The sequence below is a fragment of the Lycorma delicatula genome, chromosome 4 (genome assembly GCF_047948215.1).
Source record: "Lycorma delicatula isolate Av1 chromosome 4, ASM4794821v1, whole genome shotgun sequence".
Taxonomy (NCBI): Eukaryota; Metazoa; Arthropoda; class Insecta; order Hemiptera; family Fulgoridae; genus Lycorma; species Lycorma delicatula.
Genome location: NC_134458.1, coordinates 41751132 through 41768388, shown reverse-complemented (window position 1 = coordinate 41768388; position 17257 = coordinate 41751132). Strand labels below are relative to the sequence as shown.

The window sequence follows — 17257 nt, the reverse complement described above, 5'->3', positions numbered from 1 at the left end:
CATGTCTTCATGCAGTTACTCTATCGTGTGGATGTACTTCATGACTGTGATCATTACATGGAAATTAGAAGATTTTAAAATGAGTTCCTGCAGGTGTATTGTTTGGATTTTCTGGATTGACTTTGTAACAAATGAAGAAGTGTTAAGTGGATGTTAAAATTACAAAAACATTTAAGAGAAGAAAAGTTGGAAATCTGAGACATATAATAAACCATCGTGAGAGCTAATGCATACTCCATCAGTTAATACTTCAGAGAAAATAGCTGGTAATTGTGGACCTGATACAGTGCTAGAACTGTAGAACTATTTGAGCCATAGTCAGTAAAATTGTTACTTCGAACATTCTCTAAGGACCAACACACAAATAAGATGTAGAACAATTTGGGATCAATTATTAAAGATTTTAAACAATATTATATTCTTTAATATATATATATTTTTATATATATATATATATATACTATAAAGTATAATATGTGCATTAACACTGAAATTTATAATGTATTTTTAACTGCTTCGCAAATTTGAAAGGAGAATAATGAGATTAATGTTAAGTTAGGTGTACATAATATACCATAAATTACAGAGTTTTGCTGTTTAGGAGTAAAATTATAAAGGACATACAAAATAAACAAGACACCAAAAAAAAGCACAGAAAAGAAGAGCTTTTATGCAAAAAAGAAATCTGCTAATATCAAATATAGATCTAAAACTTAAAAATTCTTTTTAATACTTGAAAATATTTGTATGGGTTATTTATTTATTTACTTAACCGTAATATAAAGTATAACAGATTGCTTTGTATAAAACAACCTTATTGACAACATTTAATAAATTTTTGATATTTCAATAAAATTTGAAATAAAGAGACAACTAGTAGATTAGGGAAATTTATAGCAGATTCTTAAAAAGAGAAAAAATAAATTGTTAGGCCACGTATTAAGACATCTAGGTTTAGTTAATTTGGTGATAAAGAGTTTATGTAAAACATAAAAACTGTTGATGAAGAAAATGATCACCTTATATGAAACATATTACTGGAAATGTAAGATGTAGTAAATACGTAAAGTTTAAAGATTAGTGCAGAACAGAAAGTAAGAGATTGGTGATAAACACTAAACCAGTTAACATACTTAAAAAACCAGTTCAATTATAAAAAATATTATTGTTGAATTGTCTTCTGCTAACAGAGGATTTATTATTAGAATTAAATCAAGTAAAGTTCATTTATAAGAACCTGTATGTTTTGGATGATATAAGCTTATCCTGTGAAGATCACAGTTTATGGGTAGTTGTGGCAGTTTAAAATTTTTGCATTGCATGATGTGCATTTTTTTCTTTCACATAATCTTTTAACTGTAAACAAATTGTCTTCTAGATGTAAATAAAAAAAATGATAACAGTTTATACATTCTTATAATCTGTGATTTTATAAATTTATAAAATATGTTATAAATCGAATAATTGTTTATAAATGTTACAATCCGTGCTTATATTATTTTTATTTACTCCAGACAATTACTGTAAAATTCATAAAAGGAAATATTATCCGATTTAAGATTTATCATTACATAAAATAACCACAATAAACAGAGACTTATGTACTAAACTCTTAATACTAAATACTAAAAGAAAGTTATAACTCTAAATACTTAAAGAAAGTTATTTTAAGAAAATAGTTTATAAATATTTTGAAGATATAAAAGTTATGAAAATGAATATAAAAGTAAACACAGATATAAAATGGTTACTGCCAATAAATTGAACAGAATTAATATTATTGAAGTAGAAATATGAAACAGATCTTCAATTACATAGTTTCTAAAAATAAGATTAGGATGTTAGAATAATTTTAACAATGAATTTCTCATTAGATGGCACTTTTCTGCTTTCAATATAAACTCTTGTTAGTAGAAGTAGATCTGTATCATATATGAACTATACACTGACTTGATTGTTCTATTGATGTCCTGAGCAGAAATATTAATTACTTTTTTAATTTTTCTAAATGTTAAATGTACCACAAGTACAATATATGTGGATAATTTAGTAATTAAAAACACAAACTGACTGATTAGGAAATACAGTGTAAATTAAAATTTTTAAATCTGTACTTTTTAAAAAAAATATGTTTTATCGACTGATTGGATATAAATTATTCCATTTATTTATATATTTTTATAATTTTGTATGTGTGTGTATGTGTTCACATGTGTGCACTTGTGCCTGTATGAGGTGTGTTTTGTGTTGGAACAGTGATATAGTGTTGTTAGATTGTCAGTAGAAGAAATTTTTCCACCACTAAATATACCCAGACATATAATACCACTGTATGGAAAGTAGTATTTAAACCAAATAAATTTTTACAAGTGTATAGAACACTGAAGATTGCTGTTTTAATGTTGAAAATAAACATTGTTCTAGAAGACCAGTTAAAGTGAAGCTTACAGCAGTTTGTATTAAATTATAAACCTTAAGAGGTTTGCAAGTAAGAAATAGCTTATGTCCAGTTAGTAAATATCAATATAATTCATTCTTTTATTAAACATTTTAATTATTGAAAAGATTTGAGATGGGTGTCAAGAATGTAGCAGATAATGTCTCTTACCATCCTGTAGTCTAGATTTATCATTCTGTAACTATTACCATGTAATATATGCTACTAGCCTACTAACCTATAAGGTTATTAGTCCACTCAAAGAACATTGTGAAATAAAACATTTAGAGAGCAATGACGAAGTAAAAATTCAGCTGTAGGATTGGATTCTACATTAAGATAAATTCCTTTCTTCTAGAATAAATGGATTTTACTTAAAAAATCGATGAGTGCATTTTTTTAAAGGAAGACTATTTTGGGGAAACAAGGTTAATCCTTGCACAATCCATATTAGTGATAGTATTGAATGGACATATAATATGAAATTAAAGCTTAAATAGTTTAAATATGTCCACAATTTTAAGAAATTCAGTCAATCTTAAATTAGTCATCTCACAAACAACTTCTGTTAATCTATAATAATAATATTAATAAGAGAATCTTATCAGAATTGAAATTACAGAAAAATCATGATAAATCCAAAAATGAACATTTAATGAATTGTAAAATTATTATAATAAAATTAATATTTGTAAATGTACTTTATAATATTATGATATAAGTCACCAGACATTATTTTTTTCTGTTAATGTTAAATTGTGAGTTCAGAAAATTACAGCATTTTACAGATATTTTTGTACTTATTTTCTTAAATTCTGTAACGTTAAATCACGCAAGAAACTGTCATATTGGCTTACAAGTTTTCAGTAAAACTTTTACCCTGTTAGAACACTGTAGTATCTGTTAATTGTACTTCTTTATCTACAATTTACTCATCATTAAGTTTTTCCAATCTTCTTGTAATCTAGCTGACTATCGTATCATTTCAAGCCTTTGGAAAATTTTACCATGTTCCAGCCACTATCTTCATCAAAATCTTCAGATCTGGAAAATGTTTATGTCATTTTAGCCAGCTCAGTCAAAAAAATTTCTGCTGTAGATACTGGCTCCTCTTCATTTTCTGTTATAATTTTTTTTCTTCAAAATTTTATGAGAAAATTGTGTTTGAATGTTCCATGCTCTTGAGAGTTCCATCATTGTTGCTGAAATCATGAACTCTTTCTAAAATGATTTTAAGCCATTTCCTTCTTCTATATATTTTTAAAAATTTAATGAATAATTGTGTTTTAAGAGTGGAAATGACTCCTTGGTTTACCATTTGAATTAAAGTTGTCTCATTGGGTAATAAGAATTACAAAAACCTTACCCACCCTTTACAAAAATCCTCTTTGCATTTTGAAAAGCTTGTTTGTGATGAAGAAGAACATTATTTTGAATAGAACATTTACAATCTTTTTGATGTAAAATCTCATACATAATATTTTTTGGTGAACTATCTTCTAAAAATATGAGAGTACATACAAAATATAAATACTGCAATATTTTATAACTTTCCTTTTTAATTCTTTAACTTTTTACACAGAATATATTATGGTTAATGTGTAATACATGTAGTCAGGAGTTGGATATGTATCTAGTTCTAAATATGAAATTTAGCTTGTATCCTTTCATAAATTCCTACTCAAATCTGATCAAAACCAACAGTGACTACATGGGACAAAATCAAACACCACTCATGCATTTTACTTTATATTGATTAGTAAGATGCATAACAACCCATTTGAAAATTTTACATACTCAAGAAGAAGTGACAATTTTGTGGGTTATAATAAAGAAGTTATTACATGTTGATTCCCATCTACCCATGAATCCAGTCATATCACACATCAGATCATCCTTAATGTTAAGCCCAGTTTTTTCATCATCATGGATATTTTCTATCTGTATTAAATGTCTGACACCATCATTATATTATCAATTCATCTATACATCACCACAAACTTACCTTAATTGATGAATGTCACATTGTCACATAAATTTTACTTTAAAATGTTAGATAAAAGAGCTCTGATCATACTTTGCAAAAATTTTAGTTTTGGTTCATAATTTAAAAAAAAGTACAGAAATAACACATAAGCTTTTAAAACAACAAATCTCATACTGAGTATGATAAACAAGTTATTGAGACTGGCCAACCTTGAATTAGCCAGGATGATGGATCTGCATGGTCCAGTGCAAACAGGTACTACTTTCCATACAACTATCCTGGTCACCACATCATTCCCTCCATTCCTAGCCCTGATGGGCTTTACCACAGGTCGTCTTCTAGATCCTCTAAACTTGATAACACAACACAGTCATCAGTTTTGCCTCTGTCAGGACGCCACCGATGCAAGTGCCATAGCAGACAATTCCATCAGTATATTTACACAACCTACTATTGCCTTCGTATGGTCTCTTCCAACCACAACCAGTCTACCATACCTTACAACCCACAACTATCAAATTAACTGATTTGTAGAAGCATGATCCCCATACCTTCCTCTAACACCGAAGGTTTCACATAAAAACTCTTTTCCTATATTTAACTTAAATTAGACTATGCACTCGGATCATTATTTGATTGACTCTTTAAACACCAAAAATATTATTTCCATACCAATAAAACAACTGTTGATTGCAATAAGACAATTTTGTCCTAAAATTCAAACTCAAAGTCCTCTTGATTAACTTAAAAATCAAGGAACAGATTCACAAATTTAATAAGCCTCTAATGAAAGGATAACATTTCTCCCTGCTTTGGTTCGCTATTGGAAGCAAGGCTAGTACCTTCACCCTCCCATACCACAGCTCCATCACAGAGTTCTCTACACATCCATTCTCATCCTAACAGCAAATATATCGGCTAACCGGAGCTGGATGCCAAGACACTTATCTGGCGAAGTAAGCATCTAGGCGGGCCCTTAGCCACCTGGGTTGCTGATCTATCTACACATCTATAACAGCATCAGACCCCCTCAGCCAGTTCCCAATTTACTCAGCCAGTTTTCCAATTTACTTGCGTATCAAAACCAGAATTGATCCTCGCAAGTTCTCTAGCTACTTTGGTATGTTCAGCCTCATACCTGGGGCAGATATATAATTCATAGTGCACATCATCAGTGGCCCTACACTCCAGACACAAGCCTGAATTAATCTAACCAAATCTGGCCAACCTATCTCAAAAAGCACCATGTCCAGAAAGAAACTGTAATATGCTGATTGGGGGGAAATCCTCCTAACTACCTGCATACTTCAAACATCAGGAAAAATACCATGGGTGTAACACCCATCGGATGATTCAGTCCACCTTACCTGCCATAAATGGAAACCTTGGTCATTTGTTTCTTTTATGCGTCCAAGAGCTAACTCTTGGGCACTTACATACTTCAAGTATACCAAAGTTGGGCCTATAATGCAACTATTTTGTTGCTGTGGATAGGTTGTTTGTGATATTCTGTTCTTGTAGAGTTAAGGAATATATTGATGTTCAGAAAAGTTTAAGTGTTGTAGATTTGGTCATAGTTCTAGATTCTGTCAATATGCTTCACTCTGTGCACACTGTGGTGACAAGGGTCACAAGTGTGAAGAATGTCCTAAACGTCTGAGGCTCTTACTTTGTAAATTGCAGAAGGTTGTGCAAAGAGTGCAAGCACTCGTCATTAGTAAGGATTGTGGTTGTTATTTTAGAGTTGTTGAGATGTATTTTATTTAATTCATTGCATGGTTAAGTTTGGACAGATAAATTTGCAAGGTGCTTACATTTCTCAGATCAAGTTATGTGAAATTGTTAAAAGGAGATCCCTCAATATACTTCCTCTGCAACATCCATATATGGTACAGGGCGATCTGTCAGGTTTTATTGGTTGGCAAAAATTTTATGCTGGAAGTAACAGCATGTCCACAGTTCTGTGTAGGAGGCAGTTGGGTTGTCTTTTTGAAGCAGGTTTCTGATATTCATCATGTTGTTGTTAAACTTGTTATTGATGGTGTTGATTTCTGTGTTTTTAGTTTGTATTTTCATTATAGAGATCCCACTAAGGAACATTTAGAAAAGTGGGATAGAATTCTTGGTCTTGTAACTGTCCTATAGAGCTAGGTGCTGATAAATAAATGCTAAGTCACGTTGGTGTAGTGGAGATACAGATGATAGGTGTAATTAGTTGAAGGCTTTGTTGTGCAGTATAGATTAGAGGTCCTTAATGTTGGTGAGATACTAACATATACTGGAATGGTTGATGGAAGGAAATTGTTTGCTCAAATGAATATTGATATTACTGTTGGCAGGAAAATTCCTGGTAGGATTGATGCTTGGTCTGTTGTTGATGATTGTTCTAGTAATCATCAGTTAATTATCTTTGAGTTGGTTAGGGAGTTTCGAAACGCATACAGATGCAATGTCCCTCTGTTTATCAGGGGCACTTCCTGCACAGGAGGGTGGACTGGCTTAAATTTGTTAATATTCTCTCTGCTAGACTCTGTGTCATAGACCGAAGTCCAGATGTTATTCAGTTGGAAGACCTAACAAATATTTTCTCTGGCTTTCATCAATGCCATTGTGAATTCAATTCCTTGTAGTTCAGGTTGAGAGAGAATTGCCCCTTTGTGAACTAGATAGTTACCTTTGTTGAAGCAGTCTGTGAACCATCTCAGGAGGGCTGCTCAGCAGGAGAGTGATTTTGGTAGATGTCTATCAAAGGCAGGGGTCTGAATATTTTCATTTGGGATCTCAATATTTTCATATTTTCATCAAAAAGGAATTCTTGGCGTTCTTTGGTTAGAGAGCATGGAAGTAAGTATCCTTGGGGTGTTGTGTATAAATTACTAGGGCATAAGAAAACTAAGAATAAGAAATATATTATTTTGTCGGTTCTCTTGACTCAGCAAGGTGTTGTTTCCAATAAAGCTGAGATTTTAAATATTCTATTGAATGATTTATTGTCAGATGATGATGTGATTGAAACCTTGTATCATCTGCGAGTTTGAGAGGAAGTTGCTGCCTTTTGTTCTGATGTTTTCTCTGTGGAAATTACAGAGGCAGAGGTACGTCAGGTAATTTGCAGTTCGGTAGGAATAAAGTCCTGGGTTTTGATGGAATCATGGTGGAGCTCCTTGCCCATACTGTTGGAAATTGTGTTTGTACTTTGACTAGAATTTTTAATAGGATGCTCTTTGCTGGCTATTTCCCTATTTGCGGGAAAAAATATGTTTTAAAATTGTTTTTTAAAGGTGGTAACAAGGACTTTGTTACCACCTCCTCTTATAGGCCTTTAATGCTCCTGCCAGTTATTGGAAAAGTTTTTAAGAAGGTATTGTTTCTTCATATTACTGATTGAATTCTAGAAAGTTGTTAATGGATGATCAGTATGGTTTTTGCCCAAGCAGAGGCACAAATGTTATTCTTAAGGTTATGAACATTGTTTCTTCTAGTGAGTCTGAATATGTCATAGGTATCTTTTTAGACATATTAGGGGCTTTTAATAATTTGTGGTGGCCCTCTGTCCTGTTTCAGCTGCAGAAGCGTGATTGTACGCAGAATGAGCTGAATGTGTTATAGAGTTATTTCAGCAATTGAAATATTCCTTTAGACTGCATCTCAGAAGTAAGAAAAATGCTATCTAAAGGAAGCAGTGAATGTTGTTGAAGTCTTAGGCAATGTTAGCTATTCCTTCACCTGATATGTTCATTGTTGCACAGACTCCTCTTGACAAAAAAAAAAGATTTTTTGGATTTACTTGCTTGAGGAGCATTTAAAGAATGAAAAGAAAAGGAATAGAATAAAAGATTAAAAAAAAACTTCTTTTTGTAAAATTGGTTTTAATTTATATGCTAGGAATGAAATGTCCTGTCCATAGGGTAGTATTTTAGGACCCCTCCTCTGATTTTTTTAATTTGATTCTTTGATGTGGTTGAGTTTACTCAGTGGATACCAGATCACATCATGTATGCAGATGATGGGCTTTTGCTGGTTAAAGGCAATTCAAGGAATGAGATTGAATTTAGGGCAGTCCAGGCTTGCAAGATACTCCAGTTGTGGAAATTGCAACTTAAGATGGTGTTTAGCCCAAAGAAAACAACAGTGCTATTGCTCAAGGGCGATTCACAATGACTTCATGTATCAATGGTGGCTCATCAAACTAGGTATGTCGTGCTGCAGAAGTATCAAGGTGTTATCCTTGATGAGAATGTCAATTCAAGGAGAATATTCTGCCAAAAACTCTTTTTCTGCTTTTTCTTTCTGTGGTGTTCAGAGAGCAGTTCATCCCAATCAGGGGTTTTTCAGAACCATGTGTGTTCTACATAAAGATGTGCAAACCTATAATGATGTATGCTGCATCTCTCTGGGCTTATTGAATGAGGTTCAAATGTTTAGGAATATTTTGCTGAGAGCTTAGCATTTCCTGTTATTATCTGTGATTGGTGCCTGTAGGACTCTCTCTTAAGAGGCAGTCCTTGTTGTTTCTGGTATTAAGCTCAATGATATCCTTGGGATTGAGCGCCAATTACATTATTATGCCAATGTACCTTTCTATAACAAAGAAATTGTCTTTTAATGTAGACTAGCCTTTGACATGCCCATCTCTCATCCGAGGATGCATCTCAGTTATCCAAATTAATTTAAGCGTTTGCTCATAAAATACTCCCAAAAAAAAACAACCATCCAGCCCAAAATCAACCTCTTAAACTCATTAACAGTCAAAACAATACAAAATCTACCATGAACTCCAAAAATCAACTAAATCACACATGAACTCATACTAAGGCAAGCACATGTCTGAGTTTATCGTCCACTCTGTACTGCTGCAACAGTACAGTTCCCTCACCTGCATCTAAAACACTCTTAACAACTTGCGCAAAAACTACCCTTACAAAACTAAAACTGTAAAAAAACTAAATTTCTGAATAACTGTGATCTGTTAGATCTAGAATGTACCTGATGCATGCATAAGGTAGTCTTCAACCTATTAACACATTCTCCATTTGAATTGTGAAAATCAGACGAATGGTTGTAGATATATTATAAGAGCACCCCATTGCACCCTCCCCAAAAACAGTGCCCTGATGGCTGAAAACAGCTTTGCCCTGAATGATACCAGATACCCTCATATCTAACTACTACAAAAAAATCAACCCCAAAAATTGACTATATCTTTAAGATCTTATCTCTGATGACAAACTCAGGTGTTTTACTGTAAGGTGGATATATTAATTTGTGGGATTAAGTCAGACGTTTATATATTTATATTTATCTTTTACTTAATAATTTCTTCGATTTATTTTTGTCTTTCGCTTTTTTGTAGTTATACTGAAAATGATAATTTAATAGGGAACAATTTTGGAAATTCATTAGTTGGATCTAAAGGATTAAATCACTACCTAATAAATAATCGTATTTTGGCTTCTGAAAAGTTATATTTCATTTTTTATGTAATGTTATTATTTATTGTGATGACTAACATTTTCAGGTATTTTATGTTAAATTTTTATTTTATTCTCATGCTTGGCCTCTTTTTGAATGGAGGATTAAAATATTTCTTGTGTAGGTAAAATTTAAATCATGGAATGTTCTTAAAGAAGTATCATTCTTGTATTATTTTATATACTTAAACCTGTAATTATTTTGTTGAATAATTTTGAATTCACTTCTCTAGCAGTTTGTCTGTTAATTTTATCTTATACTGAGTCAGATCACTTTCATGTTTTGAGTAATGTTTGCACAATAAGAGTCAATGAAATCATATAAAGTATATTTGAGTACATTTTTACATTTTGTAGGTAGTGATATTGTGTGCTTTATTTGTAATGTTTATATAAAAATCAGAACAGAACATCCATGAATATGTTTATATATCCCAATGACCATGTAAACCTCTAGAACCACTGATCCAATCTGAATGATTCTTTTGTCTTTGTTTTTATTGAAGTTAAGTGATAGTTTTAGGCATACATTATCCAAATAACTTTATTATTGTGTGAGCAGTGTAGCTGAAATGTGTATTATGTCTAATTTTAGAGTAGTTAATTTGTGTTATAATTTTGAGTTGCTGAATAAATTACATTCTATAAGAGGTAACCATCTGATTCCTGCAATTGAAATTTAGAAAATAAACTAAATTTTATTTTGGTTCTTCATTTATCAAAATTGGGTAAACTTTCTCAAGCTAAAGATGCAGTAATTTAATAAAAAGTTTCAAAGTTTTATGCTTTTTTAAATAGACGAGTTTATATTTAATGTCATTAAATTTTTATTTGTAATTTGCTAAAAGCGTGTTTTCATGTTATCTAGTTGTGTTTCATAAAAAAAATGTATAGCTGCATTGGCTTTGTTTATTTGAATTTTTGTCCATTATGTTATTAATGTCTATTTTATTGTTTGTATACCAACAGCATAATCTGTTTTAACAAAATTTAAAGTGAATCTATTTGAACTAGACATTGAATTTGTTTGAACTAGACTTAAGAAGCAGTCAATGTTGTTGAAGTCTTAGACAATGTTAGCTATCCTTTCAACTGATATGTTTATTGTTGCATAGACTCCTCTTGACAAAAAAATAGATTTTTTGGATTTACTTGCTTGAGCTGCGTTTAAAGAATGGAAAGAAAAGGAATAGAACAAAAGATTAAAAAAAAACTTCCTTTTGTAAAATTGGTTTACTTTATATGCTAGGAATGAAAAAAAATGAATGAAATGTTAGCAAAAAAATTTCAACTGGTGAAAACAAAAAATTGAAAAAAAAACTTTCTTTGGAAGTGTTCTTCATTTTAAATGGGAAAAGGGGGTTCCATTCTATTTTTGACATAATTTTTTACATGGATCACTGTCTGAGGAAGTAATTTTGCAAAAAAATTAAAGTAATGAAAGTAAAAGCAAATAGAATTGTAAATAATGTTCACTTTTTTGAAATTACAAATGAGGGATCCTTCCCCATCTTAATAGGTTATTTTTACAAAAAATTCAATTATATTTCTATTTTAAGTTTATTTATCATAACATTAGGGTTAGGAGTATGTACTATGTACTGTTATTCAGATATTCTTATTTCGATATTCAGTAAAAACCCCAGTTGAAATAAATTCAGTTTTACAAAAACTGGTGTAAATTCTATTCATTTGAAAAAGGAATGTATATTTTATGCTTTTATAAATATTATAGAAATTTTATTTGCATTGCTAGGGAACATTTAGTAAGGTTTATCAAGAAGTAATAATTTTTCTGTCTAGTAATGTTTTTTAAGTACTGACATTCACCATATTGCGCAATAGATCCCTTTACACTACATCCCAGAACAGCTGCAGTATAGTTTAGTTTCATGTATATACTAGCAATACAGCTTACAACAGGACATATTATTATTACCTTCATTGTATGTGAAATGTAGCAATATTTTTATTTGATTTACGAATTAGTTTATCTGGTCATTTTTTGAAATACAAAGAAGTGAAAGAAGAGAAACAAATTTTTTTTAAGTGTAGGTTTGAACCCTTATGGCGACACCCGTGTGTTAGTTGCTTTTTCAGCTCAGAAGAAATTAACTACTCAAAAGCAATTTTTCAAAGATTTTAAATTTGCTATTCCCACATGTATCTATTTATTGCATATATGAAGAAAAATGTTAAAATTTCAAGATAATGGATTTTAGAAAAATTGTGAACTAATATATGAGTGTCATAGACTTACAGACTGAAATATGATATTGTGTACTTTATTACAATGATTACTTTAAAAAAATATTAGTTAATAAAGGTACTGTTATTAAGAGCCTTATACTTAAAAAGATTATTGTAAACTAACAGAGTTGGGACTCCAGATCGATTGGTAATCATCATAAGGAATTTGTCAACTAATAAATCAGCTATATGTGCCATAGCAGAGTAATACTAAAATGATATTTATAGGATTAAGGAAGCTTAAAGGCAAATGATTTTTTTTTGTAACCTATTTTTGTAATTAAAATTCACTTGTATTAAAGAAAGATTTGAAGACATTTCTTAGCAAAAATTCAAAGCAGGCTGTTGTGACTGTGGAAAAATTAAGATTAATCCCGGTATTAAGAAAGATCTTTTAATGAAGGGAGGGGAAATGAAACTAGATTATATAATCTATTAAGTATGCATATGCATTCTTAATAAATTAAGAAATATACATAATAAGAAATAAATTTTTATATTTCAAGGTATTTTAAGTGCCAGTTATATGGCGACATTTCTTGACATTGCAAAAGGTCTGCTCAAAAAAGAAATGTTATGGTTATTTTTCTTTTATGTATTAATTTCAATTTATTAATAACCATAAATATTATATTTAAAGCCATTTAAGTAAAAAATGAACATGCTGTTGTTTAGAAATACTGTTAATTAGCTAATAATGGTAAAAAACTGACACATCTAAAATTGTCCTTTCAAAATAACTTCCTGAATTGACCATTGATTGTCATTCATGTCATTTTTTTGTATTAATCATAATTATATGATACTTATTATTTGGAAAATGATGTTAATAAATATGCTGGAGCAAATGAAACAGGATGGAATAGTTTCTAAATAAAATTTATTTTTATGATCATTTTAGATCTACTTACATCTTACTTGTTAATTGTAATCCATTTCAAAATGTATCTTAGAGTAGTTGACTGCAAGCCACAACATATGGTTACCCTTTCTGAAATATTAATTTTTACAGTTCCCAATTTACAACTTTAATGCTGGCAATTTCTTATAATATGTTAGATTTCATCCTCCAATGTTTACTGATGGTTTTTCTGAAAATTTATGTACCCTTAATTGCGAAACTGGCTTTTAACCCTTAAAAAGTAAAGACATGAGTCAAGATATCCTTCATTAACTATCTAATTAATTATCAAAGCAACTGACTATAATGTGTTTTCTTTTATCAGGTTTAATTTATTCACACACAATAGACATGATTATGGTTCTGTTTAAATCTATGATGTTTGCACTAACATGTGGCCTGCAAGAAATGTCTGGTTGATAGACTGAAGGGCTAATATATTAACTTTTGAGGAATCCTTGATTTACCATTTTCTATGTCAGCAATAGCTTTTGGTATGCATAATCATTATACTTATCAGAAGCTTCTTATGAGAGAATTATTCTTTAAGTTTACATTGACTACAGAACCAATTTTCATGGATTGTTGACTATATAAACAATTTCATTGATTAATTTTTGTTCACATTATTTACAAAATATCTTGAAAGATGATGTATAAACATGATGCTCAACAATTAAAATACAATATTATATTGATTACAGCATATTTCACAGGGAAATACTGATCATCTTAAAGTGAAGTCTAAAGTTTTATTGTCCATAGTGGTCATTGTAATTAATAATTTGCCTTGTATGTAATAGCTATCAGATGTATAACTATCATGCATCCAAGTACAGTTATAATTCTGGCCACTAATTATTATGTTACATTTTAATAATAATCAAAATTGTAGTGTTTTATTAGCTAGCAATAATGATTTTATTTTTACAGTTTCTCCACACTATACTTCTCTGCCTTTATTTACAATCAGCTTTGTTAGTTAAGATAGTAGATTACCAGTTATGTTATTTTTTTTTACTAAGGTGAATTTTCTTGTAATTTTCTATTCTTTTTTCTGTATTCTTTTTTCTGGTTAAGGTCTTCAGGTAGCTGGTACAAATTATTCTATACTTAAATAAGTTTTCTAGTGTAAGGGCAGTTGGTATTAGATTACTTATTGATAGTAAAGGTTTTTCGTTTTTCTGTAAAAATTTTCACCACATCACTGCTGTTATATTTTGTAATGCTAAACTGTATTTATATACTAAATTTTCAGTAATTACTTTCTGCTCAGTTTGTTTGTAAATATTTTTATATATATTTTACTAATATTAGTTTGTCTTTTTCACATAGTTTGTTTTTGTTTTATTTAGTATGTATATATTAGCTGTTAAGTGATTTTACATAATATAACCCTAATTAAATTAACAAGGACATTTTTAATTTTAATTACTTTGTGAAAAATGTTTAAATAATGTAGAAATATTCAAAAGTAACAGTACTATTGATTTTAAAAATATATTAGTTTTAGAGAAATCTGTCTTGAAAAATTGGCTTAACTTGTGTCAGTTTTAAATTTCTTAAACTTCTTTTTTATTTTAATAGCATTATTAATTTATAGATTTTTTGTAGTTTTTTTTATACTTACACTCAAGTAACTGCAGAAAAAAGTATTATGTGGAGGCCATAAAAAATAACTTCTACCAAAAGTAGGAGCCTCCTTCCTTTCCTTCCAGAGTTCAATGAGTATAGATGTCTCATTTGTTATTATTATCTTTCTCATTTGTTTGCTGTATGCAAAGAAATTGATCGTGATTTCTTTATAAGTATAAAACTAAAAGTAAAGAAAAACAATTAAAAAACTATCAGTTATCAATTATGACAAAAAAAACCATAAGTTGTTGTTTCTGGTATATTGAACTATGACATTATACTTCATGTTTCCTAGAACACTAGCAGAGCATATGAAATGATGTGTTAAACATCAAAATGAGATCACCTGTTTTGCAACTTTTCATCCCAGTTAAATAATAAACAGATTTATTGGTTGTTGGAAAGTATCCGTAGTCCTATTTTAATTACCTCTGTTGCTAGTGACTGACGTGACAATAAAATTTTAAGACTGTGTAATAAAGTAAAAACGTTTGATTGTATGTTTTTAATTTTACCATTTTTTTTAAAATGAAACAGTACTGTTAACTATTATTCAAATAGCTTACTGCTTTAAAACAATTAATGCTTTGATTATTTTTAACATTATGATAAGGATTATACTAACATTTTTTTCTTATATAGAAATATGTGGCTTCTAAACACTATGTATGGGTCGAACCGTTCGCTTAGTATCAACAAAGTTAACATCCATTTGAGCCATTCGTTGCGACCTTTAACGCGCTCTGTTTCAAAAGCTTCTGCCTTCTCTGTCCCTTCGGCTGGCCTGGGCATGATGCTGCGCAGCTCCAGCCAGTAAGTTTAACTTTCTACACCTGTCATGCATGTCAGTTTGCTTTTATTTTAAATTACTTTAAAAAGATTTAGTCACAATTTTATTTTATTTTGTTCTTTTAGTATGTTGTATTCCACAAAATCCTGTTATCCTGAAGTGAAATAGTGCATAATTTTATAGCTTCAATTAAAAACTTTAATTAGTTTCTGTGGGGAAAAAAGTTCTGTTTACTTCAGTTGGATTTTTTGAGGAATTTTAAAGTGTAAATACACATGCAGAATGTGGTGTTACTTACCATGTAATCTAACTGTTGACATACAGTTGTATATAAAATAAGAGTACAATTGTTACATGTTTCAGTTTATTTTTTCAATTATTTATTTTATTTATTATGATTTAATTTTTGTTAACATTCTTTTATATTTTGTAAATTAAGGAATAAAGTTTTTCTGATTTTATTTGAAAAAAAAAAAATATATATATATATATATAAACAATTGTGGCAAAATTTTCTTAATGTGATTTATCCTTACTTGTAATATGACTAAGAAATGTAGCTGGTTGTAAGGATTGGATGTAGTATTTGCAGTCATATGTAACTAGCAACCTGTACATAATTGACATTGTTACATGTGAACGAACTCTGTTGGCTACAATTAATATGGTTTAATAGACAAACAATTTGTTAAATCTGATGGAGCCATAATCCAGGTCTTCTTTCCCAGCAAGTTAGGAAAGTAGAAGACTGTTTACCAATTTCCATTTCAAGACAATTATAGTTTTGTATTAAAAAGGTATGACTAAAAAAAAAGTGCACACTCATGTATCAGTGTGCTTCCTCAGTTTCTGCTTTTAGTTTCTTGAAATTGTTGTTGTCATTTGGATAGTTCATTTGCAGCAGTTTAAATGTTCCATACTCAAGTATAATCTTATTACCTTCGAAAGCCTATAGTCCTTACAATCAGCTAAATTTGCATGGAGACTTTAACAGTTAACCTCTTTCCAAGTTTGTTAGTTATTATTCCATAGCTTTTCCTTAATTTTTACTGTGTGATTCCTGTGTTGCAATTTAATAAATCAAAACTTAATTCTTATCCTTTGCCTTGCAATTCTTTAACGTTAATCACTCAATGGTTCCTTTTTATTATTATCATCCCTTAGTGTAATTGATACAATTTTTTTTTTGCATGTAAGGTAGTATTTTTTTGGTTGAAGTGACTATGATCATTGTTTGCATACAGAAATACAGTGTAACAGAATTTTTGAAATTGTAATTTGTAAGTGGTAAAACGATTTATGCATCCCAAATGAGCTGTGTTCTTTTAAAATGAAAATCATCTTAAAAATGTACAAAAACAAATGAATAGCTTTTTTTTAAAGGAAGTTCATAAAAATATGGAATTTTATTGTGCCAAATATTAGATCACTTATGTGCTTATCACAGTGCCAGAGCATTTCCATGTCCTGTTGTTTTCACTTAAGAAGCAACATAAAGATTATTCTTTTTATAATCAAATGGTTAAAAATAAACATATTTGTTACAATTTCTTTAAGGATTTTTCCACATCTTCATATAATATGAAAATAAATTTACACTGAAATCATTTTCATTGAATTATATATTTTGTAGTAATTTATTTACTTGCTAACTTCTCACATTTAATATATAATACTACTTTTATTTTATATATTCATATTTAAAATTATTAGTTTGGCTTAAACCATTTTTACTTTTATTTTATAATTAGTCATATGGTGACTGCTTCGGTCAGGATTTTTACTT

General features: G+C 29.9%; 1 protein-coding gene across 2 annotated transcripts in view; it reads left to right on the top strand.

Annotated features, from left to right (window-relative positions):
- LOC142322836 (dual specificity protein phosphatase CDC14C-like) overlaps positions 1-17257 on the top strand; it is an 86941-nt gene that overhangs the window by 63247 nt on the left and 6437 nt on the right. The window contains exon 12 of one of the 2 annotated variants that reach the window (XM_075361907.1): positions 15324-15494. The exons of the other annotated variant lie outside the window; for it this stretch is intronic. Within the exon in view, the coding sequence (XP_075218022.1) occupies positions 15324-15494 (171 nt within the window). The remainder of the gene's footprint in view (positions 1-15323; positions 15495-17257) is intronic. 2 annotated transcript variants of the gene reach the window in all.